We start from the raw sequence: 22,977 nt of genomic DNA, 5'->3' as shown, positions 1-22,977 counted from the left end.
ACTAATTTAATGGGTGAAATGCAAAGGTCTCCCTGATAAAGTTGATTTATAGAAGAGCGCTATCTGCGTACTTCGGCTTCGCTCTTTATTCCCAGAGTTATAATTTTTAAAAGTTTGCCATATCGTATTGAATAAGATATATTGAATTCATAAATACTGATGCAAACATTGAGGTGGCAAAGTTGTGATCAATGGGAAAAATATTCATGACGCTCATAGTGAAAGGGTTCCGAATCAGCTGGAATTGAAAGCTTTCAAACTGAAAAAGCAAAAGGGTAATAATAGGGCCGCAGAGATTAGACCTCTTACCGATAGCTCCAGCCGGATATCTAGGCCCGGAGGAAAAACAGTTCGCTCTTCCATGATACGAATCAGGGTCCTGTGCTCATTTTGAATACTTAGGACGACAAACAGGTTCCTTAAGGCATCCGTGTAATAGAAAAAGCACCAAGTCAACGACACCGCCAAACTGCCGAATGTCATACCCAGATTTTCGATGCCGTTTTTCGCGAGGCTGTAGCTCAGATAGGCGGTGGAGACCACTGACAAATAGTAGGCAGTGTAAACCAACAGTCCCTGAGTGCCGAACGCCCCTCCCAAGCTAGCAACAATGGACTGGATCTCGTCCTGCTGTTGGGCAATGTCATCCAATCGATCCGACAGCTCACAACACTTGGTCATGAAAACTCCATTGCGGCGTGGCCGATGGCTTAATGCCTTAGTCTCTTCGATCAAGCCTCGTAATTCCGAGTTGAGCATTTCGTATTGCGTCCGAATGAATAGCATGACTAGATAATACTGGCTAATGGCTAAAGTCATACAGGCTACCATACAGAACTGCAGAACCAAGCCCAGGATCAAGTCAGAGCCAATACGTTGAACGGCGTTCAGTCCGAGTGCTATTTGCAAACAATCGCTTATGGAAACATTAAGAAACTTTACAAGTATCAACCGACGTGACATCCTCTTGACTTGTGGCTTGGCCAAGTAGAGGCGGAACAACCTCCTCATTATCCTCATCAGAGGACGACGTCGCCTCCACCTCGTCACCATAGTTAGGAGCCCTAACAAGAAAATCTTTGAGGATTAATGCTCATCTGCTGAACTCCTTAATATTTTTACCAGATGACAGTCTAAGTCCGGACATTATGACGACAACATACTCGTGCAGCTTGTTTGCTCTGCCAAAGAGCACGTTATAGCTTTCATGACCTCTCCAATAGAAAATCACTAGAACCAAGGCCAGTGCATTGTGAAAAACGGCAAAGATGGTACTCCTTTTTGTTTTAAAGACACGACACTTTCTCCAATCCACTTCAAAGTTGGAGATTCCGGCCAGAAACCCGTAGTAGTAGACCACCTTCAGTAGCCAACCGTCCCAGTCGAACATTTTGAAAAAATGACCAGCATTGTCATGGTTGGCAAACGCATGTAATTAATTTATTGGGTGACTAGCTCCTGATCTTATCCTGGATTGATTGATTTTTGGGCAAGCAATAATCTCCCATACTTAGGTATACTGTTCTAGGTAGCGCCCACTGTATCCTAACCTTTATTTTCGAAGTAACAATCCTAAAAGTTTGCCATATCGTACTGAATAAGGTATATTGAGTTCATAAATACCGACGATATCATGGCTGTGGTATTACTGTAGTTGGTGGGAAATAGATGCATCACGTTCATTTTTAATGGGTTTCGAACTAGCTGGATCTGAGTATTCTCGAACTAGAGAAGAAGATGTGAAGAAATAGGGCTGGAAGCTGATAATATTACTTACAGATTCCTCCAGGCGCACATCCAGTCCAGGGGCAAACAGGGTACGTTCCGCCAGAATTCTACTCATCTTCTGTTCATCTCCTTGGACTTGGAGGATAATGGCAAGGTTCATCAGGGCGTCTAGGTAGTAGGAAGCCATCCAAATAAATACCAGAATTCGCGACAAGGTTGTCACTCGAAGGTTCGTGTCTCCGTACTTGTACATACTGAAGAGGAAATAGCTTACACCTATTGTCGTTATATAGTATTCCGTGTAGACCATGAGGGCCTGAAGGCCAAAGACCTCTTGCAATTGGGTGACAATGGAGTGTAGATGGCTGCGAATTCTGCCTAGGTTGTCCAATTGATCGGCTATGAAGCAGCATTTGGTCATAAAGACCCCGTTGCGAGGGGAGTAATAGCTCAGGTGCTTGCACTCGTCGATCATTTGTCGAAGCTCCCTGTTCAGAAGGCGATAGTTGGCCCGAACAAGCAACATAATCAGAAAATGTTGGGATATGGCCAAATTCATAATTGTCATGGTCACGAATTGCAGTCCAAGGCCCAACATCTGCTTAGGGCCAACATACTGGGAGGCATTTGCCGCGAGTTCCAATAGCGAGGAATGGGTGACAATTGTAACGACTATCTTCAAAAGAACCGCCCATCGGACCATTCTTTTCACCTGCGGCTTGGCTCGATATACGCGGATCACGCACCTGACAAGGCGCATCATTTTCCGGCGTTGCCGCCACCTGTTCACGATAGTCAGCAGTCCTGAAACGAAGTCTTGCGATGATCAGAGTGCGACATAAATGATTCTTATTTACCGGCCATTATTTGCAGTCCTGTCGTGACAATAAAAACATATTCTTGTAGTTTAGTGGCTGTCGCAAGGGTAGTAGTTAAATCCTTTCGTAAAGTAAAGTATACAACCAGGAGCACAACCAAAAGGATATTGGACAGGATGGCAAGAAGGGTACTCCTTGTAGTCGTGTAGACTCGACCCGTTCTCAAGTCGAAGTCAAAGTTACTCAGGCCTACGATGTGCATAGAGACTAGCCGACCACAAGAACCAGTTGACCCATTCGTCCATTCTGCGAAACTGAAAAAGAAATCCATGGAAGTTACTTCCTGGTGCGCCAGGTGAGCCGAAAAGATCCTAATGTCTTGATACCATACCGTAAGATTCTCGATTAGATTGATGATTTTACAAACCAACTAGGTGTAATGTAACAAAGGATAGCGGTTTATAGAAAATCTATTTGTGGGCCAGAAGTACACCGAAAAAAATGGAAGGTTTGTCAGTTGGAATGTACAATATTGTTTTCTTGGCCTATTAGTGAGCGAAATGGCTGAAACAATTATTGCAAAAGACAACCCCAAGTGCGGGTTGAGTCATTTAGATTTCCCCTTTGAAGTCGTAAATCAAAATGTCGCCGCAATTAAACTTCACACATATCAACCTTCACTTGTGCAGAACCCCTCTATGAATCATCGATTGAGGGTGGAAGCATTTGGGGCACGTGTCGTGGACACGGGGCAAGGGCGGAGTAACCACAGTTCGTGTTGCATTTCCGTTAGTTATTCATGGTCAATAAGCGTGGCTCGGACGGGGCGAAAAACAACACAAACACACCGAAATCCCAACTGCTGGTTTATTGCATTAACCAATGTGTTTATGCAGCAATTTCACGCGGTTGCCCCCGCAACTCTTTGGACCGGAAGGGGTTAAGGGCTACTCCTTCTCCGCCGGGGCATTGAATAATTTATGCATTTATCCGGCCGCGCATTATTGCGCTTTATCTATTCGATTGTAATTTAGTTGATCAATTTATTTCCATCTCGCGCCAGGTAGTCATAACTACACTCTGAAATATTTGTGGATTATTTTAATAAAAATATTCGATAGAGGTATTAAGATTTATTTACCGAAATATTTCATTAGTTGTTGTCCACCTATGAACAAAGGTATTCCATTTATTAAAACTGCTGAAACTGGATGATGGAATCGGAGTCGGGCTTTATGTACGAAATTATCGCTGCCGCGTAAGCATGTGCATGGCACTTTTATCAAATTTACGCTTATTGCATTTTAATTAATTATAAACAGGTAATTATGGTAAACAGACTGGGCCATTGCCGACCCATAAAACAGGGCTTACAAACATTACCAATTTACGAGCCCACTGCTCGGCAGTTCCGCCAAAGTGCCGTCCTGGGGGCGTATTATGGGGCAATATGTATTGTATATAAAATTAATTTAAAACATGGGTGGCCCAACCCCAGACTCCGCTTGTGAGGCCATTTCAGCGGATACTCCATCGTTTAATGTAGTTTTTACTGTCAACGAATCGTTAAATGCCTAAATGCTTCCGCAATTCGTTTTTATATATGTATTGTTGTGGCATTTAAATGAAGGGTAGAACTCGAAGAACATCCACAATATCCATGGATTTGGACACTTAACGAAGAAGATTTATTTGTCTTTGGCTTATTCCCCAACAAACTAAAATTCTAAATCGAAACTTGTTTTGCGAAGCAATAGAAGAGGGCCGATGGCTTGACGCGACCATACGTAGCGTTAGTGGTAAGCGGAACCCTGTAGCCCTTCAGGTGATCCATGGGTATCAACCGATCCTTGACTTCCGAATCTTCCTTGCCTATTTTGGATGCCTTGAATTGGCCGTTCAATCGATTTCTTTTTGAGTAAAACTTGAACCGATCAGCCCCGTACTGCTCTATGCTCTCGTTATAGATTTCTGCATACCGGGAGTAGTGCTCCCGTTGGGCGGCCGGGAACCATGAGCTCCGCTTCTGCCATGTTTGTCGAGTCTCCTCGATCTGACTGGCCACGCAGCGGTAGTGCAAAAGCTGGTCCATAAAAACCACCTCATCGTACACCTTCATTTTTATTTTTTTGAACACTCAACGGGGGATATAAATCTGAATCAAAGAAAGGTGATTAACGAGGGCTTTTATAAAAATCGTGGAAATTTCATTACTTTTTAAGTTTTTATGTAATTTTTACGTTTTGAATTTTTTGTGTTTTTTGAGAGTCCAACTGACTCGGCTTACTTTAATAAAAGTACTAACGACATGATTATCTAGCCTGCTTTTCAGATTCTTCAAACTATAACCCTTTTTGAAACAAACACTCGGCTTGGTTTTTATTTTCCACTTAGTTTATTTATCATTTTCATGTTCAGTTGTACAAACTAATTCATTTTTGTTATTCTTTTTTAAAACATTTGATTAGTAAAAAAAAGAAATAAATGTAGAATGAATGGATAACAGTTTCTCGATGAAGATTAATGAAGGAAGGTTTAGTTTCTTGAATTAGCTATTAGCCTACAAGGGGCTCCACATACTTGTTTCCGCCACTTGTTAGATCTCGTTGAACCTTTGAGTTTAACTTTTCGTTTAGTGACATACTTTAATTTACAACACGCACAAGATTTGCTTAGATTCGAATGGAGATTATGCTTAGAGAGTTGCCATGGGTGTCCTGCTTAGATCCTAAGTAAGTGTGAGTTCAAACACCGCTGGCTATGTACAAAAAACATTCAGTTTGGCTAAGTTTGAGGGCAAAGCGCTCCTCCCAGCAGTCGATCAATGCCAAGCTGACCACCAGCTATCAGAGACATGTCCGAGATAAATTCGGCCAAGACCCAGAGCCCAAGTGTTGGCCATTTGTCCGGCTCTTGGCGTTGGCCCACAATCGAATGGCTTTGTATGCAAATGAGCCGGGCCCAATGGATTGCATTTCTCACGCCCAGGTGAGCCCGAGAGACATGCAAGGCCCCTGCCACCCCCTCGCATGAGTCATGAACTGCTTTCGGTCTTTTGTTTGTTTGTTGCCAACTCTGTTTGGACTTGAATGCATTCAGTTGCGGTTTGTTGCGCATTTTTCCTATAGCATGTCTCTTACAATTTTCACCATCTCCTTCTGTTTTCGTTTTGCCATAAACAGCTCAATAGGTCGGATAAGGGGTGTTGGACCTGGACCTCACAGGGCCTGACTCATTCTGAGAAAATTAGCATAAGCCAAAGGATTAGTATCATGCATGGTTACATTTAAAAGGGACGAGTCGAGGTGACTCAGCCCGAAAAGGCTTTTATAGCGTTTACTGTACTAATGACGAGAATTTTACTAAACTTTGTACAAATAAATTAGCATCTTGACTCTAAAATTTCCTCAGAAATGAGTACGAAACACGCAAAGATACTGAATACCCCAGGAGAACCTGGATTTATTGCATGAAGTTGCAGTTTGATTCGACAGTGAAAGGATTCGAAGCTACCGATAGACCACATAAAGGTCTATAAGCAATAGAAGAGCTTCATAGGCAGGATACTGCCGTATTCCCCGTTCGTCGTAGGGGAAACCACGTAGTCTTTTATGTGGTCCATCGATATCTCCGATTCCTTAAGCTGTCGCTCCAAGTACGATTTGGTTTTGACCCGGTACTGGCCTCTCATCCGAATCCGGTTCGCATAGTACTCAAAGTGATCGTTGCCGTACTTTTCCAAACACTCTTCATAGATCTCCGGGTACCTGGCATACATTTTCCTTTGAGCAACTGGAAACCACGCACAGTTTCTTTCCCAGGCTTCTCGAGTTGCCTGGATCTGTTGGCCCACACATCGGTGGTGCAACAGCTGGTCGGTGAAGATCACCTCCTCGTAACCTTTCATGCTTTAAATATTTTTTTTTAACTTTTTAAGTTTCTTTGTGTAATTGTTTGAACTCAAATTGTAACTGAGGGAATTGAAAAAGTCAACTACATTTTGTAAAGTATTTTTCGGAGGTTATGCTAATTAATTGTTTCTCATCAATATTCTCGGAGCTTGGCATTAATCGACTGGGCTTTGAGTATTATCCCATACACACATTAAGTATTTATCCTTCACATCGAGACATTGGCCAAAATTCAAAGTTTTTAACTTATGTAAACCTTGGCTTTATTTTTGAGTATTTACATTTTTCTAGTCGAATAACCTTACATGCGATCTTTCTCTTTGAGGAATTTTTGAAATGCGAATTTAAAGTTAGTTTAATGCCTTAACCTAGCATAGCTTACAATGTGAATGATATTTTGTCATTATTATTTTACTAACGTCCTTCTTCGGTTAAGATTTCCTCGAGTCTTTACAACTTTCGTACACTTAGGTTCTTAGCTTAGCAATACTATAGAGTTAAGCAACGTTTGCTTGGATTAGGCTTAGATTCTTTCATATTTAAGTCGAAGAGCTAATATGTATTTATACAATCGAAATCGAAATGCTTATACTCTTTTTGATATGACCGGAAGTTGGGGTTTATTTAAAATGAATGGACAAGTGGGGGGCCAACGAAACAAGATCCAGATGGTGTCTACTTTTTACTTTCCCTTTGCTTCAAAATACAGAAAATATCACAAAAGATCAACGAATGTTTTGCCTAATCAACGGTATGCTTAACACTAGTAATAATTTCCTAGGATTACGGATAAATATGTACAATTCTTAGCCTCTGCTTAAATGCTCGCGTTGAGTAGTTACCATTTTGATATTTTATTTGGGGAATACGCCCCCTTTTATGCACACGCACACACATCGATTGATTTTTGAATTTAACCAAAGTCGGAATTTAAAGTGTTCTCTTTGGTTTATGTCTCATAGATTTTGGCATAGGATATGTCTGCTTTTTCAAACGGCTCTTAGCTTAAAGTGATTTTTTTCGTGGTTCTTATTCGCAAGATAGTTAACTATTCCTGGGCCCGGTCCAGATGTGCAACAACAGCAGCACAAAGATGGGAGACAGAATTGAAACGAGTTGAGAAGACTCCATCGAAGTAGCGGCGCCTGGAAGACAATTGTGGTGAGTAGATGTTCTAAGGGGTATAGTTAGTCTTATTATCATAATTTTTGTATACCAATCGTGCTAGACTTGGCTGCTACAGTTTCCCGAGATTCCAGAGCCGGTGCCCGCTGCTGACGATCGCTCTCCACGCTCTCCTCATTGCTCTGCAGATACAGGGAACTGATCTTGGCCACGCACTATAAACAAAATAGCATTAGTATTTTTCATAAAGGGAAAGGAGGTTCTAAGATATACTTTTAGCTTCATATCGCCATGTTTAAAGTGATAGCCTCGCACCCGAAATTCCAAACCCAGTCGGGACATCTCCAGTCCATCGCGATTAACCACAATCTTGTCAAAGTGCCGCAGATGCATCTTCTGCACTGGCTCCCCGTTGATAAACCAGTTCAGCTGACAGGCAGGCTTGGACGGCGACGAGGTGCAGTTCACCCGGACGGTGTCTCCAATTTGGTATCGGGGCTGTCCTCCAGTAATTTTCGGTCCGTGGTTGGGAGTCACTGCAAAAATGATCAATATAATTAGTTTTATTTATTTGTTTTATGTTTTTCTTTTGATATACGTTGTATAATTGGGGTAGTTAATTCATTTTAATTTCAAGCATTTGAATCTCTTGCAGATTTATGATTTTTATGGCCACAGTGTTCTAGATTTGTTATACTTCAATTAAAGTTTCTCTTTCTACAGATTCATAAAGCCAGACAACGGCTATGCCTTTATTCCACCATCATCCGAGCTTAGTTATTTAATTTTAATGAGCCGTGGAAATTGAATATTTCCTAGACGAGAACTAACTGGCCATTTTGTGCCACGTTACAGCCTTTCCTCCCCCAAGAGGTTCAGTTTTATTATTTTATATGCAGCTTCGCTTATTTGGCCCACTGCCTTCCCCTTAACTAAAGTATGGAGGAAGGCGGGACGGCTTCTTCCTGGAGGAGGCTGGCCAAACAGTCCAACGATTTATGGTGAGTCTGTCGGGAAACCATTGTGGAGGGTGTAGTCCAAGAAGGCCAGCCATTGAGAGAAAGCAGCTTTCGTTGTGAACACGAAATGCTTATTCAAAGTTTATTTGGCCATGTGTGCCCGCGCATGTGGGTGTTTTTATTTTGGCACATGTACCATATCCGTGGGTGCATATTTATGGGAATGAGTCGGAAACCCTCAAGAGAGGGTGGGGCTGTACGACCTCCGGGCAGGTTTTCATTCATGGTTCTGCCCTTTCGAGCTTATTTTTGGACCATAATAGAAGTATCACAACGAAACTTTAATGGAATGAATGATTTAAGGTGGAATGTCTCAGTTATCCTGAAAGACACAGGTTACTTCTGTTTTCATTGGAAGGAAGTTAAAGAAAACAAACTTGTAATTTGTGTAATGCCAGATATATCCTAGTAATTATTTTTCCAACCAGCACAGAAATAGAATAGGGCTCATTCTCTCCTCATACTCTAAAATATTCCCTATGAATGTGTAAAAACAAAAACCAAGTCAATTGGGAGCAGCACCGACATCAGGACTCCATTCCAGGCACTTCCCCATGGCCCTTTATCGTTTGGCCCCTCGTCCTGCAAGCCATTCTCTGTATGCATTAAAAATATTCGTTCATGCCCACACCAGAAAAAGGGAAAGAGAATGGATATCATACAGAATTTACCTCTGCATGTGGATGTGCCATAAAATAAAATTAATTTTTAATGGTTTTCAAAAAATTAATTTCCCTTAGAACACCTTAGGGTGTTTCTGCTGGATTTGCTTTTGTTTCCATGTGGTTATGGGAACTTGGATATGGAATCAGTAGAGTCCAGTCCATACACTTGAAAAAATTATTCCCGTTTATTCATAGCCAGCCCAAAATGTGTGCCACACTGAGAACAGTTTACAATACTTATTCACTTTATTAGCTTTTCCGAGTGTTGGGCACTGGATTCTCGGTCATTTTGCCCTTTTTCTGGATTAGATTTGCCTTCTTCGTTTGCTTATTTGTAATTTATAAAGTGGAGTTTACTTTGCTTTGGTTCTCCACCCTTCCCACCCTACTTGCAGCATGCAACTAGCTTACTAGCTAACTAGAAATGGGAGGGTGCACGTTGAGGGAGAGTGCAAAAGAGACGCACAAAGGCTTCCTTGAAGTAATCTAAAAATGCAACTTGATGAAATGCATTTTTGATAAACCTATTTTTTCAGATTCAAAGTATTATTTCATATCCTATTTCTCATTCTTTCCTTTTCTAACGCCTAGGTACACAAAAATAGAATCCCAAGAAAAAATTGTAAACAAATAGGAAATATTTTGTATTATACTCTATGCTCTTGCAGAGGCTATTACAATTTTTTCCAATCTTAATCGGAAGAAAAGAATCTCTGAAATTTAAAAGAATGTATTAAGAAGACCATCCTCACACCAACTATTTTTATATGTAAGCGACTTGTATATCAATTCTCTATTTTATTTTATATTTTACATATTTGTTCAAATTTAACGTCACTATGACCTCTTGCGAAGTCTATATCTTTGCCAATTCGCATCCGATTCTCGAGCAGAATACCTCAATCAATTTGTGCGCCGATTTCCGACAAATCTGCATCAAAACCTGAGAACGAAATATTTTTTGAAATTTTTTCACATTTTTCTGATCGTACCCCTTGTTAATTCCTGGATTTCCATAAAGGACCCCTACCGGTGGCTATATCTTTGCCAATTCCCGTCCGATTCTCAAGCGGAATACGTCAATCAATTTGTACGTCGATTCCCCACAAATCTGCAGCAAAACCTGAGAACAAAATATTTTTGAAATTTTTTCACATTTTTTCTGATGGTACCCCTTGTGAATTCCTGGATTTCCTTAAAGGACCCCTGCCGGTGGCTATATCTTTTCCAATTCGCATTCGATTCACAAGCGGAATACCTCAATCAATTTGTACGCCGATTTGCCACAAATCTGCATAAAAACCTGAGAACAAAATATTTTTTGAAATTTTTTCACATTTTTCTGATCGAATTTTCTGATCGTGAATTCCTGGATTTCCTTAAAGGACCCCTGCCGGTGGCTATATCTTTGCCAATTCGCATCCGATTCTTAACTGGAATACCTTAATCGATTCCCCACAAATCGGCATAAAAACAAGACAACCTTTTTTTAAAATTTAAAAATGGTCATCGAATGCCTTTTATATTGGCCGGTCTTAAATTAAATCTTTACCTGAAGAACCGCCATAAAATATAGTGTTATCCTTGGTCAGCATTTATTGCCAACCTATTCGCCTTGCAATCAAATCCTTTCGCAAAAAACTGTCTCTTTTAACCCTCTGATAGCCTGTGGTGTTGGACGATGTTCGTATAATTGTTTATATATATTACGTGCACATTTTTTAAGGCAACGCCATATTGTCGCACTTGGGTTTTATTTTGCGGCATAAATCTAGAGACACAGCCGTAAAGAGAAGGGGAGATGACGGCGGATGAAAAAGGACACGTATGTCTGTATGAGTTGGCAATATATTTTGGCCAGACTTAGCACGCAACGATAAAGGACATGCCATAGAGGAGGGGAAGAATACAGGACTGGGAGAGCCCCCGGTCAGAGGACCTGCAATAAGCCGAGCACTAAAAGCTGAAAGGGAAATGACCGAATGTCGAATGGCCAAGTACTTCAAGAATATTTTCGGCATTTTCCTATGACTAAGCAGTTTTTCTTGGTGAAGGGAAATGAGGGGAGCCAGGGTACAGTAGATGGCAGTATGTGCTTACACCTTTTTCTGCAGTAGCCGGAAAAAATGTCAATTGTGTGAGGCAGTCTGCCGCAACAAAAAGTACAAGAATAGTAACAGCTCCTTGAAAACCAGAAAATAAAGCCGAATATTCTGATTCCCTAGAAATTTTGGAGTTTTTTAGAATAAGAATCAAATTGTTAATATATTTTAAATAAAATGTACACCAAAATAGAGTTTCTGAGCCTCTCAGAAACCCAGATATAAGCTCTTTAAAAATTGTTTGCTTTAGTGGGACACCAAGAATAGGACTACAGTAAGTACTCCAAGTGGGCGTTCTGTATACGTTTTTTTTTTCATTGGGTCTTCTCCGTTGGTGGTCTTCTTTTAATATGCTGCGGTATGTTTTCTCCAACCTGAGAATGTCTCCCCCGGCCACTCCTCCGTTTCGCCAGGAGCGCACTTCGCAGCATCTTCTTGGCAGACGATAAGCCAGGTCAGGTGCTTGGGATTTTGGCAATGAGGGTTGTCAAGGGCCGCGGCGGGGGAGCGAGGTGCAAAGACCACCCCCTGGGCATCCACCTGCTCTATTTGCAAAACCATTTTAGCTTTCGGGTATGTACTTGTGTGCGAGTTTGGATTATGCACATGTTGAGTCCTTGGCAAAAGTGTTTTTCCCAGCTCCCCTTCCAGGCGGGCGATCCCCCAATTATTTGGGCTTTTTGTGCAGCTATCTGCTACTGAATTTTTTTAATAAGCATTTCCCGACATGATTTACACTCTGTTATAAAAAATTTATTCAATTGAATTGCAGGTGACAGTAGACTCTGGGCAAAAGAGTAATAAAATTATGTAAAGTACCTATTTCCACCCAGTTTTCTTGCTTTCTTTAAGTAATATGTCTGTTCAAAGGACTTTTTACTAAATGTTTCAATTTAAGATTGAATGTTTTTTTACAATATGGAGTACGATAGACTGTAAAATGGGAAGTACCTCCCAACGTCATAGCTCTTAAAAATATACTCCACTCGCTCCTACCCCGTTTCGTTTCCGACATTCCCAGGACCCCTGAAAATCCTCGTTTGTTATCTTTAATTTTGCATATGGCAACGATTTTTAATGCACGATACCAGAGGCCGGGCTCCTCCGCAGGATCCTCCAGTCGGGTTGCGGCATGTTTGAGTTAAGACAACATTACTGTTACCGTTATTTCCGCGGCTCTTCCGTATCCTTGTATCCTCATCTGCATCGGTCTCTGTTGTCCTTAGTGTGTGAGCGTGTTTCGAAGTACACAGAGAGATATCTTTGGCTGCTATTTTAGGGCTTTGTAGTTGAAAGCACACAATGGGCAACACAATTAAAAGTTTTCTCCAAGTGCAGCTGTTGCGTATCGCGTTTTTTTTTATAATTAATGAGCACGCAAGGCTCTCAGCACAGGGCACATGTCCTGCGCTCCTTCTCCTGCTTCCTTTGATTCTGTCTCTTTGGGTCCTCATCCTGTTCCTGAATTTATGGTTAAGTGCACTTTAAAGGACAAACACATATATAACTCACTTTCCCGGCGAGTTTCTTCGTTCTTCTTTCTATCTCCCTTTTATTTTGGCTCTTTCTCTCTCATTGGACACACACAGTCACACGTAAGGACATATAATGTGATCGCTTATCGATTTTACAATATAAAAAAGCAATTGCCTGCATAAAGGACGAAGACATCCCAACAGCAGACAGCCTCCCACTGGCAAGCAAAGTTAAATGTGATTTTTATGAGCTATGAGGCAGGCTCAGGGGCGGGGACTGAGAGGCAAAGGAAGCCGGGGTGGGGGGCACTCTGCCATAATATTTATTGTTGCTCCTTGGCCTGGTCACCCTAATGAGCTGTAAATTATCCAAAGGAGGCCAAAGGCTTTCATTAAAGTTTTCCACATAGGACTCCCACCGTTAATAGGCCATTTCAAGGAACTCTTTAATGAGCACACGGATATTCAAAACTAAACTACTGAACACACAGCTATGTCCTTTCCTATTATTCGAACTGCATATTTTGTGAAATATTTTTCTATTTCGTGTCCTTTCCAATTCAGCCGCTGGCCCTTTACGATCGCGAAATTAACATTGCGAACTCCCTTTGGGGACAATCGGCTTTCACTGGAGCATATTTTATGGTTCGCTTGCATTAGTGGAGCTCCTTAGACCCACCCCCTCTCCCTTTATGGTCGGCCTCTCCGGCGAAGCTGACACAGTTCTTGATGACGAAGGATTCATCCCACTCAGCTTCACTTTGTTTTCCTTTCACAATTTTTCTTCCTTTTCTCCGATGCGATGTGCAACGTCCTGAGTTGTCCCACAGCAGCAACCCGATAAAGGAGCTTCTTTGAAATGTTTCAAAGCTTAAGTTTTGGGGGATAGAAGAAGGAAAGACGCTTATGGACTACTTGAAACACAATTTAAAAACCAAAAGTCGCGTGTGTCAGGGACCACTGTATCCTTCTAGTCCTGCCCCCAACCACTTTTCCTCCTCGGCTCGAATATCGTTCAATTTGGCTGCCCAGACACATTGTTTAATATGCAAAACCATTTCCCATTTCCCCGGCATGCCAATGCGTCTTCGAAGGGGCGGTGCGCTGGGGAATGGCCGAAAGCAAAATCAGCATGAAATGTGCTGGCTGCGTGGGCGGATTGGAGGGAGAAGGGGTGGGGCGTGGCGATGTCCTGCTCCTTGTTGCCATAAGTTAATGCAGGTTCCTGGCCCCGGGGCCTCGGCAGCTATTGATGATGTTGGTTGGTGGCCCTGCCTTCCTCGGTGGCTCAGTGGTTCGGTGGTGCTTTCTCTGTCCCCAGGGGGATTTCCCCAGTGCTCCCCCGCACATATTGATAACCGCTTGATTCTTTTATGAGTTTATAAAATTGTGATTAACTTCAGGCCCAGTCGGCCGACTTGATTGCGTTGCGTGAGGACTTCCCAGGAATACAATGCTGGGAATAGAATCTTGGGAGATGGAATCCAGAAATAAATTTAAAGAAAGCGAAATTGTCTGAAAAGAATTCTAATCTGCTTGGAGGGATTATTTTCAAGTGTACTTCCGGCTTTTCTTATCCCTCCCACACATATGTATGCAAATGGCGATAGGATAAACGCTTTTTCTTGCCGGCCTGCCTCCGCCAGATGGCGCTTTGTCTTAGCCCAGTTTTTCCCCATTTGAGAGTCGGACATGAAAACATAATTTTACTTCAATTTCGCAATGACAGTGGCAGCCCAGCCCAGCCCCGCCTCGGCCCTCGGCCACGCCCCTTCACTGTACCCACATGTGTGCCTTTTGTTGGGGCTGCGTTGACGCTGGCCGCGTCGTCGACTGCAAAAATTCCATTTCAATTGTTTGCTTAGATTATGCAGTTGTATTAAGAGTGGGGTGGCGCACACAAAATGAGGCAGGAGGACGGACGGAGCGGGGCATACAGGCGGGCTCTAGGGTTGCCAAGGCGAATCGCAAAGAAAAGCTGAGAAAAAATCCGAGAGCAGCTCGAAATCCTTAAAAAAGCAGTGAACAAGAGAAAAGCGACTGAGTTTACAAGGAGCCTGGGAGTTGAGACGACTCGACAATGCCATTTGCAACGCATTGCCATGTTGCATGAATTCCATTTACGGTAGTACAACTGCGACTGAAACTGGAGAGCTGAGACCCGAGTCCGGAGACCGGAGACCTCGACCAGGTGGGGTCACCTGCGTCGCCACCTACGGAATTCGCAATGGCTGGGAGTTAAAATGTCTTCCCGAAACATGAATTGTTTGCAGTTTAATTTCATTAAAATGATTACTATTTTGCCCAAATTTCCTTTAAGGATGTACCTATTACACAAAAGTATAAGGAATGCTTTAATAATCCTTTTTAAAAGTATATTCCTAAAGGAATTCTCAAGTATTTCACGATAAACTGTTTAACATCCAATACCTCCATTTGTGTTTTTTTATCCAATTAAAGAAATCTGCCTTTTGTTTTATCCCCACAGTAGCCTCCCCGCATTTCCGATGGCAAGTCCTGACGTTTGGGCCACCCCATCAAGGACTACTTGACAAGGAGCTGACAACCTGCATGCAATTTGCATTCGGCAGCCTCAGATTTCGGTTTTCTCGAATGTGTTCTTAAAAGCTTTTTTACAATCAGAGTTCTGCCGACTGCCTGAAGACCTGCTGGCCGGAGTCCTGCTGCTCGTCCTGTTATCCTTCAACTTGCCGCTGTCAATCCTTGTCGCCGGCCTCTTCTTGGCCTCGCTCCTTATCCACTGCCAACAATTATGTTGCACATCGCTCTGTGCCGGCATTCCGTATTCTGCAGTCGGCATTTTGCAACTTCAGATGCCGCATCACTTGCCACTGCCATTCACAACATTGTTGGCCGTCCGGCACTATTACCATTTTAATTAAATTTTCTGCTGTCGCCCGTCGTCCAAGTGTGCCGTATTCGTACTCTTTATTTTTCTTTACTGCCCAGCAGCCCGCCCCGATACCTCCGCCCCTTTATGTTAAACTCACCCACAACGGTCATGGTCTCCGATTCGGCAACGGTGTTGAATGCGGGCGCCTCGCCGGACACCTCGCACCGATAAAGTCCGGAACTCTGGAGCGTAACTCGCCGCAGGAGAATCTGTGTGTCCGAGGAGTTACGCAGCTGCAAAGGAAATAAGATGTTTTTGAGATATGTATCTATATGAAAATAATGTTTAAACTTATTTTTAAATGGAACTTAAACAAATTCTTTTTCAAATAAAAAGCTTTCGTTGCCAATCCCCACTTCCAAATCTTGGAAATGCCGAAAGCAAACAAAATAAATGGCATGTCCATGAATCGGCAGAAAATCAAACGCAATTAGAGTTCGAGATTTTTCTATGGATGATTTTTAACATTCACAAATTCGCCACGAAATGAAGATTGATGATGGAGGAGGCCGTGCCCACAGCAAACAGTTTATTATTAGTTTAGGGTATCCTGGTTCTTCTTGTCCTTCTGACAGCAGGCAAGAAATTTAATTTCTTCAGAAGGACATGAAGAATACAGAAAGGAAAACAAAAGTCATAAGCCAAGAAGTCTGAAGAGCGAAGCCCGAAAAACCAAACAAGCAAATGAAATATCTAGATTGTAGAAACAATCGCATAAAAGCCCAGGGAAGAGGAGCCCGGAATAAAAGATTGAAGATACTCTCGTACGCATGTGAGGGCGGAATGCTGTAAAAGTCACTCAAAGTGTTCGTTCGGCTTCTGACTTTCTCCCTGGGCAACAATTGCAGTCAAGTTCCTTAAGTTGCAGTTTTATTATCACACACACACACCCACACACACGCGCATGTAAGAAACGAGAAAGTTTCATTTGATTCGAGCAAATTTTTATGAAAATTCTTTGCTCTCGCTTTATGCTTTCGCTCGCCCACATTTCTCCGCCCGATTCGCCCCTTTCGGCCCTTTCTTCGGCGTAAACAATCACAAAAGTCACGTTCAACATTATTTTTGGTTTGTTGCTTGTTTTTGACTTCCCCACAGTCCTCGCCCTCCAGCTCGGCCCTCGTCCTTTTACAATGACTTTGGACTGGCTTTTGTTTGCTGCCTTCTTGGCAGTACTTAAGCTGATTCTTCTCCCCATACCCAAGCCCCATCCCGGCCAGCAGCTCAGTCTTCGTCGTCGTTCTTTTGCCAATTCTTTCGGCACGCTCAAGTTGTCAGCACACCCTCAAAAAATGTTTCCGACTGGTTTGTGGTGCGGGATAAGAAGGGGCTTGTTGGCCAGTTGCGAGGGAATTGTTAGCTCGCCAAAAAACCAAATCCAGCCACAATTCAAATTGCAGTCGCCCTTTATTGCTTCTCGGTCCCTCCAACTTCAAGTTGTTATTTGTAATTCAAAATTCGGTTTGACCAAACAGAATCTGCGCTAACCTTGTTAATGCCGCCCTGATTACTCTGGTCTACTGAAGAGTTGGCATACAATATAAATGGAAATTGTGATGCCACTCGAATAATATACACACTTCCTAAATCTCTATTCATAAGCTTAAAGCCACCTTTGGGGAATTGTTCTCCTCTTGAAATCCTGCAATTATACAAAGTAATTTCTTTATTCGGTGCCACCCGCAAAGCTCTTATGAAAATATTCCCACTTTATCTTGCCTTTTCCGACTAGAGCATACTCACTCATTCAGTAAGTGACTCACCCACCGCCCCACCTCCAGAAGAGCCCGTCTTTTGTTCTAATCATTTCCCTCCACTCGAACCGGCCTTCAACCCTTTTTCGAGCGGGCGGAGACCAAATGCAGAAATTGAAGCCGAACGAAAATTATGCCGCATTACGCATTATGTTTCCACCGAAGGACTCTGCTCGGCTCCCCTTTTCCCAAGTCTTGTTTTGCCCTCGGAGGCCCCTTCCAGCCGCTTGGCCGCACGCACACAGGCCATAAAATACGCTGGCACATTGCTCATACGCCACGTTAGCCCCGACAATTGACGGGATTTACTTTGACGGCACAGAGAGAGAAATACGTTGAGACTAAGTAAATAAAATTGTGTATTATGAGTCTAGAAAAGCTTTTTTTAGCGGTGTCCTGGCCTTTTTCTCTGACTCTGCCTCGACTGGCCGCTCTACAAAGTAGACGTACTTAAGTGCTTCTGGCAAATTATTATTATTAGAACGGCTTGTTGGCCCAGACGAGGAGTATCAACTTTGTCTGGGATATTGACAGCTTTAAGTGATTTCCGTTAACCTTTTCAATCGCAGGGCAAGCAGACCAACACGTGACCTTAGCTAAGCCAAAATGAGCAGGAAATGGCAAGCCAGCGATAGCGCTTAGCAGTGGGAGGTGCAGGCCAAGGCAGCAACCCGCACAGACACACATTTTTATGGGCAACAAAGGAAGGTTACATCCACATTAAATTAAAGTTAAATGGCAAAACTACGTGGCAGCAATTTTCATTCCAGCGACGACGTAATCAGCAACAAGCTGGGAAAAACATTAGAGTGTGGCACGAGACACGCGGGGCTGCAGCAGGGATTCGCTGAAAGCTTCGAGGGTTCCCTTTGCCATTGGGGCAATTACATGTTTTAAAATAATCATTATGATCGGGTCGTAACACTAAATCCCGGGCACATACCCCACCACTCCATTTTTGAAATCAGCAACATAAATTCTAATAAAATTTTAAATTAAATTTCGCTTCTTCCGCTTTTTTTTTCCGAAAAGCAGCACCTGTTGCTCTCTTATCTCAGCATTGTTGAAATAAAAATACATAAATGAGGAAGCGTTAGAATATTTTATGCCATATTTTTTGTTGTCCATTTGGGACTCATGGCTTTATCTGCCATAGAGATTCCTGGAAACTTCAAAAAGTCCTTGGCCTTTTTTGATTATCATGGTATTATATATTTTGTGTTATATTTTTGTGGACTTACATCGATGTTGACTCCTGGCAGAGGGAACGCCTGTCCTGGGGGCTTGTCCCTCGGCACGTAGCGGTAGATCTCGTGGCCATCCTTGTACCACTTCACCGAGTAGAGGGACTCTCCGTTGAGGGCATACCGACAGCCCAGGGTGGCGCTCTTCAAGCGCATTATGTGATTGGGTATGTTCACTTCGGTCATTGTCAGCGAGCTGCTAATGTCTGCAATTAGCGGATAAAGAAATAGAAGTTGGGACGTTAGTGCGGCGAAATTATTTTTAATGTGAACCCACTGGCCAGGCCATTTCCATTTCAACGCCAACAGAGGCTATCCCCTTAATTCTTATGCTCTAACCCACTTTCATATTTCAACGGTTATGATTCCATTCGGCTCCTGCACACACACATGTACTCGTACACACCTGGCCAGTTACTGGCCAGAAAACACAAAAAACCTTTTGGGCCGTGTCACATGAATTTTGACTTGTTCTGCTGGACTCCGGGCTTTCGGATCCCGGTAAATCCACGTCCAGTCCATGTCACTGCAGTCCACAATTCACGTGTAAGGTGGCACGGAGAAAAAACTAAAACCGAAACACAGTAAGAAATTGGGAAACAATCATATCTAAAGTGTCTGACCAAGGACCTGAACAAACGTTTTCCCTGGATGTTATGGATTGTCATGCTCCAAGTGGAAAATTAATTAAATTAATTGACATATTTATTTTTCGGGTAATTTTGGTAAATTTTCGGTGTGCCCCAATTTACAAAAGGATTCGGGGACAGTAGCCAGAACAGAAAACGTTGTATTTACTGTGGAACTGGGATGGAGGGACACCCACCTATTAAACACACCGCTACACTTTTCATTTTTCCAAACGTCAAACGTGAAAAAGTGAGTTCGTTCTGTGGGCAAGCGGAAAAACAAATACTCACGCACACACATGGCGCACTCTTACACTGACAGTGTGTCACACGCACACTGTCGCAGACGGCAGTGCATATGTGTGCGGTGTAACGTGCAGCGCCGCCATTGAATTTATCACATTCACATGCAAATTGCGCCAAACGACCTTATTATGCAAATTGCCAACTGCAAATGGAGAACGAAATTGATTTTCCTGCATTTGCTCCGCCAACTACAACTACAACCACAGCAGGGGCGGCGAATAAGGAAGAAGGGGGCGCAGAGAAGGCAAGGAGCTCGTGCAGCAGGATCTGGAGGCACAGTGGTTACCTGATAAGGAAAATGAATTACTACACGGAAATGTGTAACTTACACGATCATTTAAATGGGTAAACTAAGGAGCCGTAATGTGAGGTAAGCCATTGAGAATAGTTTAGATATTTTATTTGGATATTAAAAGTCCTTAACTCCTCGAAGAATCTAAAGGATCAAAAACTGTACCTTTATCATTAGGAGGTTTTTTTCTAGGGATTATTCTCCATAAATATCACAAAATGATAGAACTACTTAATCACAGTTTTGAACCACTGTCCTGCTCCCTGAGGTTTGATTTGTGGATGAGCGGTGCCGAGTGCGGCAGGTAGACCTCCTGTTGTCTTTGGCATCGTTCAACAGTTTTGCGACATTCAGCAAGCCACATTTATATGACGACTGGTGGCTGTGGCAGTGCCGGAAAGCGGAGCGGGTAACACACCTTAAGTGGCAAAGAAAAAAAATCAGAAGAGGACGTGGATGGGAATGGGGCTCATGCAGCGACAAATGGCGAATATATTGAGTTGTCACACGACCAACTATAAAAAAAGCCAAGCCGGAGGTTATGCACACAAAGACACGTCAGCACACCGACACTGTAGCATCTATGCTATTGAACAATGTGCACACAAACGTTAGAGGAAAATGTGAAGTGCATATAAAAAAAAATTCCCCCTTCCGCACGAATCCCCAGGACTCGTAGTTAAAATATATAGTTATGTCAAATTAAATAGTTCTTAAAGGGTAGTGGGTGAGCTTTTCGCCCTTTAAACTTCAAACCTCATAGTATTTTTTTCTGAAACATATTTTTCAAGTGTAGGCTTTGTCAGAAAAAGACACGAGAGGGTGAAGTCGCAATCGGAATCAGAGTCTCAGTGGCAGTCGCGCCTTCAATAAAAAATACGTTGAATGCTTTCAGCGTGTTTTTCCACGTGCCTGTGTGTGTGGGCTGATAGGTATTGGCCTGTGTGTGTGCTGCTGCCAGACAATTGGCATAAAAAAATGAAGAAGGTACAGCGATGGCAGCCACAAAATGAGTTAGCTGTTTGCCTTTCCAGGAGCGCCTTTTTGCTGTCCCAAAAACACAACAAAAAAAGGATAAAAATCACTATCATATGTACATGCAGTCGGTTCGGCAGTTTGGACTCGAATATTTTATAGTCCCAACTGCCAAAGCAAACAAAAAAAAAGCCATGCATTATAAATTCATTTTCGTGTCGGCATACTTTTGTTATCCCACCAGAAGAAGGGGAAATAAACAGAGTAGATGGCCCAATAAAATGTGCTAATAAGCCGAGGATTTGTGTCGCTGGGCTGAGTGAAGGCGGCCCCTGTCGTATAAATTTTAGTGTTTTAGAATATTTTATGGGGCAGTTGCTCCATTTATGGATTCAATTGTGCACACGAGAGGTGCCCAGGACAATAAAGAGCTGAGCCGTGAGCTAAATAGAAATCATAAACTCCATTAAAATAGATGACGGATACGCGTGCTAATCGAGGTGTAGAGTTCCCTTCGCATATCTTTAATAACATGATCCCATAAAGCTTAAAGCCACTGCTCTCCTATGTCTTGTCTAAGGACACGCCCGGCGCTTTCAGTGCCCATAATTGCAGTTGACTGACATTTGACTTGGCAAATTGGCCTGGGACTTTGCTCCTCAGTTTCCTCCACGCTCTCCATCTCCGGCTCGTCGTGCAGGACACTCTGCGTAAATGGTGTGTGTCCTTTTTCTTTACGGTAGACTGTGGCACCGCCAACTGACTGCACATTAAAAATTAAAAAAGCCAACAAAACGGCAAGGAAACTTGAGTCGAGGTGCTCGGAAGGCAGCCCGGAATAGGGTGGCCCGGAGTCAAAGGCCAAGAGCTAAAGCCAAACTCGAAGCAGCAGGCTGGGGGCGCGGGAGGCAGCTGTAAAAGAACTTTGCCTACAAAAAAAAAGTCGAAAAAAGAAGCAAAGTAATTTCATGCATCGTTTAATTTTCATTCGGGTTTAATTTGTGCAACGCCCCCCATCACAACCCTCTCGTTGCCGCTGCCGTTGCCGTTCCGCTCCCACCATTCTCACCATATCACCGTAAAGAGTTCCAGGATGGCACTTCCACCCTTTCGTTGTTTTGGTGTTTTGTTGCGCTCTCCTCCCGGAATGTTTGAATGTTTGTAATTCCCCATTTAGACCTAATACTCAACAGCCACTTCCAGCTCAGCTGACAATTGAAACAGCAAATAAAATGGCGGGCCGAAGGGGTAAAACAAATGTTGGGGCTACGAGGCACAACAACCCACAAGCACAGCTGAAATCCACACCAGCCAAATTTTCAGGCAAATAAAATTAAATGAAGCGTTGCTTTGTGAGTCTTCTTACTTGGGCCTTTGTAGCATTTCCCCAAATCGAAGAAGGCTCAGGTTGTCTAGAAACCATTCAGATCGAAGCAAAACCATCCCAGATTCTAAATCCCAGCCATAACAAATCTCTAGTTATAAGTCTCTTCCTTCCCAGAATGCCATTCTGAAACTCCTTTCTGAAACTTCCTCTAAGGACACACCCCATAACCTCTTGGCGAACAATTTCGCTGCCATTCTCACACGTCCAAAGAGACAACTTGTCCGCAGCAAAAATTGTTTCGACTTTAATGAAGTTAATTTTGGAAGTTGCCTCCGAAGCTCCCGCACCTCGTCCTGCGTATCCTGTTTCACTCCCCCGGAATATCTACTGCGCCCTTTTTGTAATTGAAATTTTTATAGTTGTCGCGCAGTTGCCGTCTTCCCCGAAAAGGAAACTGGAAAGGGGTAAGCACTGCTGGGACAAAGTTTTATCATGGCCCGGCGCATTCTTTAAAACAATTTCCAGTGTCTGCCACACCCACCGCCTAGCTCCTCTTCATCCTTTCTAGAGAGCCGCAACAAATTAATCCCTTTATTTGCATAATTGAAAAACATCAACGGCGGCAGTAAAAAAAATTTCAAGAGCCCCCCAGAATGGCTGGCGGGCGCATGTCCAAGGAGACAAAACAAGAAG

General features: G+C 43.0%; 5 protein-coding genes across 7 annotated transcripts in view; all 5 read right to left on the bottom strand.

The window, feature by feature from the left end:
* Positions 1-59: 59 nt before the first annotated feature.
* LOC6497608 (putative gustatory receptor 36a) lies at positions 60-1,390 on the bottom strand. The gene is made up of 4 exons (XM_032451552.1): positions 1,164-1,390; positions 943-1,064; positions 310-899; positions 60-83 (listed from the first exon to the last, which is right to left on the bottom strand). The coding sequence occupies exons 1-4, from the start codon at positions 1,388-1,390 to the stop codon at positions 60-62; spliced, it is 963 nt and encodes a 320-aa protein (XP_032307443.1).
* Positions 1,129-4,066, bottom strand: LOC6497607 (putative gustatory receptor 36b). Its single transcript, XM_001961688.4, has 4 exons — positions 3,688-4,066; positions 2,586-3,626; positions 1,778-2,532; positions 1,129-1,725 (listed from the first exon to the last, which is right to left on the bottom strand). Exons 2-4 carry the CDS (start codon positions 2,875-2,877, stop codon positions 1,573-1,575), a joined length of 1,200 nt encoding a protein of 399 aa, XP_001961724.3. The 5' UTR covers positions 2,878-3,626; positions 3,688-4,066; the 3' UTR covers positions 1,129-1,572.
* A 141-nt stretch (positions 4,067-4,207) lies between these two features.
* LOC6497606 lies at positions 4,208-4,921 on the bottom strand. The gene is made up of 2 exons (XM_001961689.4): positions 4,761-4,921; positions 4,208-4,701 (listed from the first exon to the last, which is right to left on the bottom strand). Exon 2 carries the CDS (start codon positions 4,663-4,665, stop codon positions 4,273-4,275), a length of 393 nt encoding a protein of 130 aa, XP_001961725.1. The 5' UTR covers positions 4,666-4,701; positions 4,761-4,921; the 3' UTR covers positions 4,208-4,272.
* Positions 4,922-5,981: 1,060 nt separating this feature from the next.
* On the bottom strand, positions 5,982-6,837 carry LOC6497605. The gene has a single exon (XM_001961690.4). The coding sequence runs from the start codon at positions 6,451-6,453 to the stop codon at positions 6,079-6,081; it is 375 nt and encodes a 124-aa protein (XP_001961726.1). The 5' UTR covers positions 6,454-6,837; the 3' UTR covers positions 5,982-6,078.
* The window catches only part of LOC6497604, a 36,424-nt gene continuing 19,428 nt past the window's right edge, over positions 5,982-22,977 (bottom strand). For all 3 annotated transcript variants that reach the window (XM_014906251.3, XM_014906250.3, XM_032451590.2), the window contains exons 3-7: positions 18,753-18,961; positions 15,855-15,990; positions 7,856-8,118; positions 7,674-7,797; positions 5,982-7,602 (exon numbers count right to left, since the gene is read on the bottom strand). In XM_014906251.3, the coding sequence (XP_014761737.1) occupies positions 7,502-7,602; positions 7,674-7,797; positions 7,856-8,118; positions 15,855-15,990; positions 18,753-18,961 (833 nt within the window). In that variant the 3' untranslated portion in view covers positions 5,982-7,501. The remainder of the gene's footprint in view (positions 7,603-7,673; positions 7,798-7,855; positions 8,119-15,854; positions 15,991-18,752; positions 18,962-22,977) is intronic.

This window comes from Drosophila ananassae, chromosome 3R (assembly GCF_017639315.1).
Source record: "Drosophila ananassae strain 14024-0371.13 chromosome 3R, ASM1763931v2, whole genome shotgun sequence".
Taxonomy (NCBI): Eukaryota; Metazoa; Arthropoda; class Insecta; order Diptera; family Drosophilidae; genus Drosophila; species Drosophila ananassae.
The sequence above is the reverse complement of the archived record's forward strand: the minus strand, read 5'-3'. Positions and strand labels throughout refer to the sequence as shown.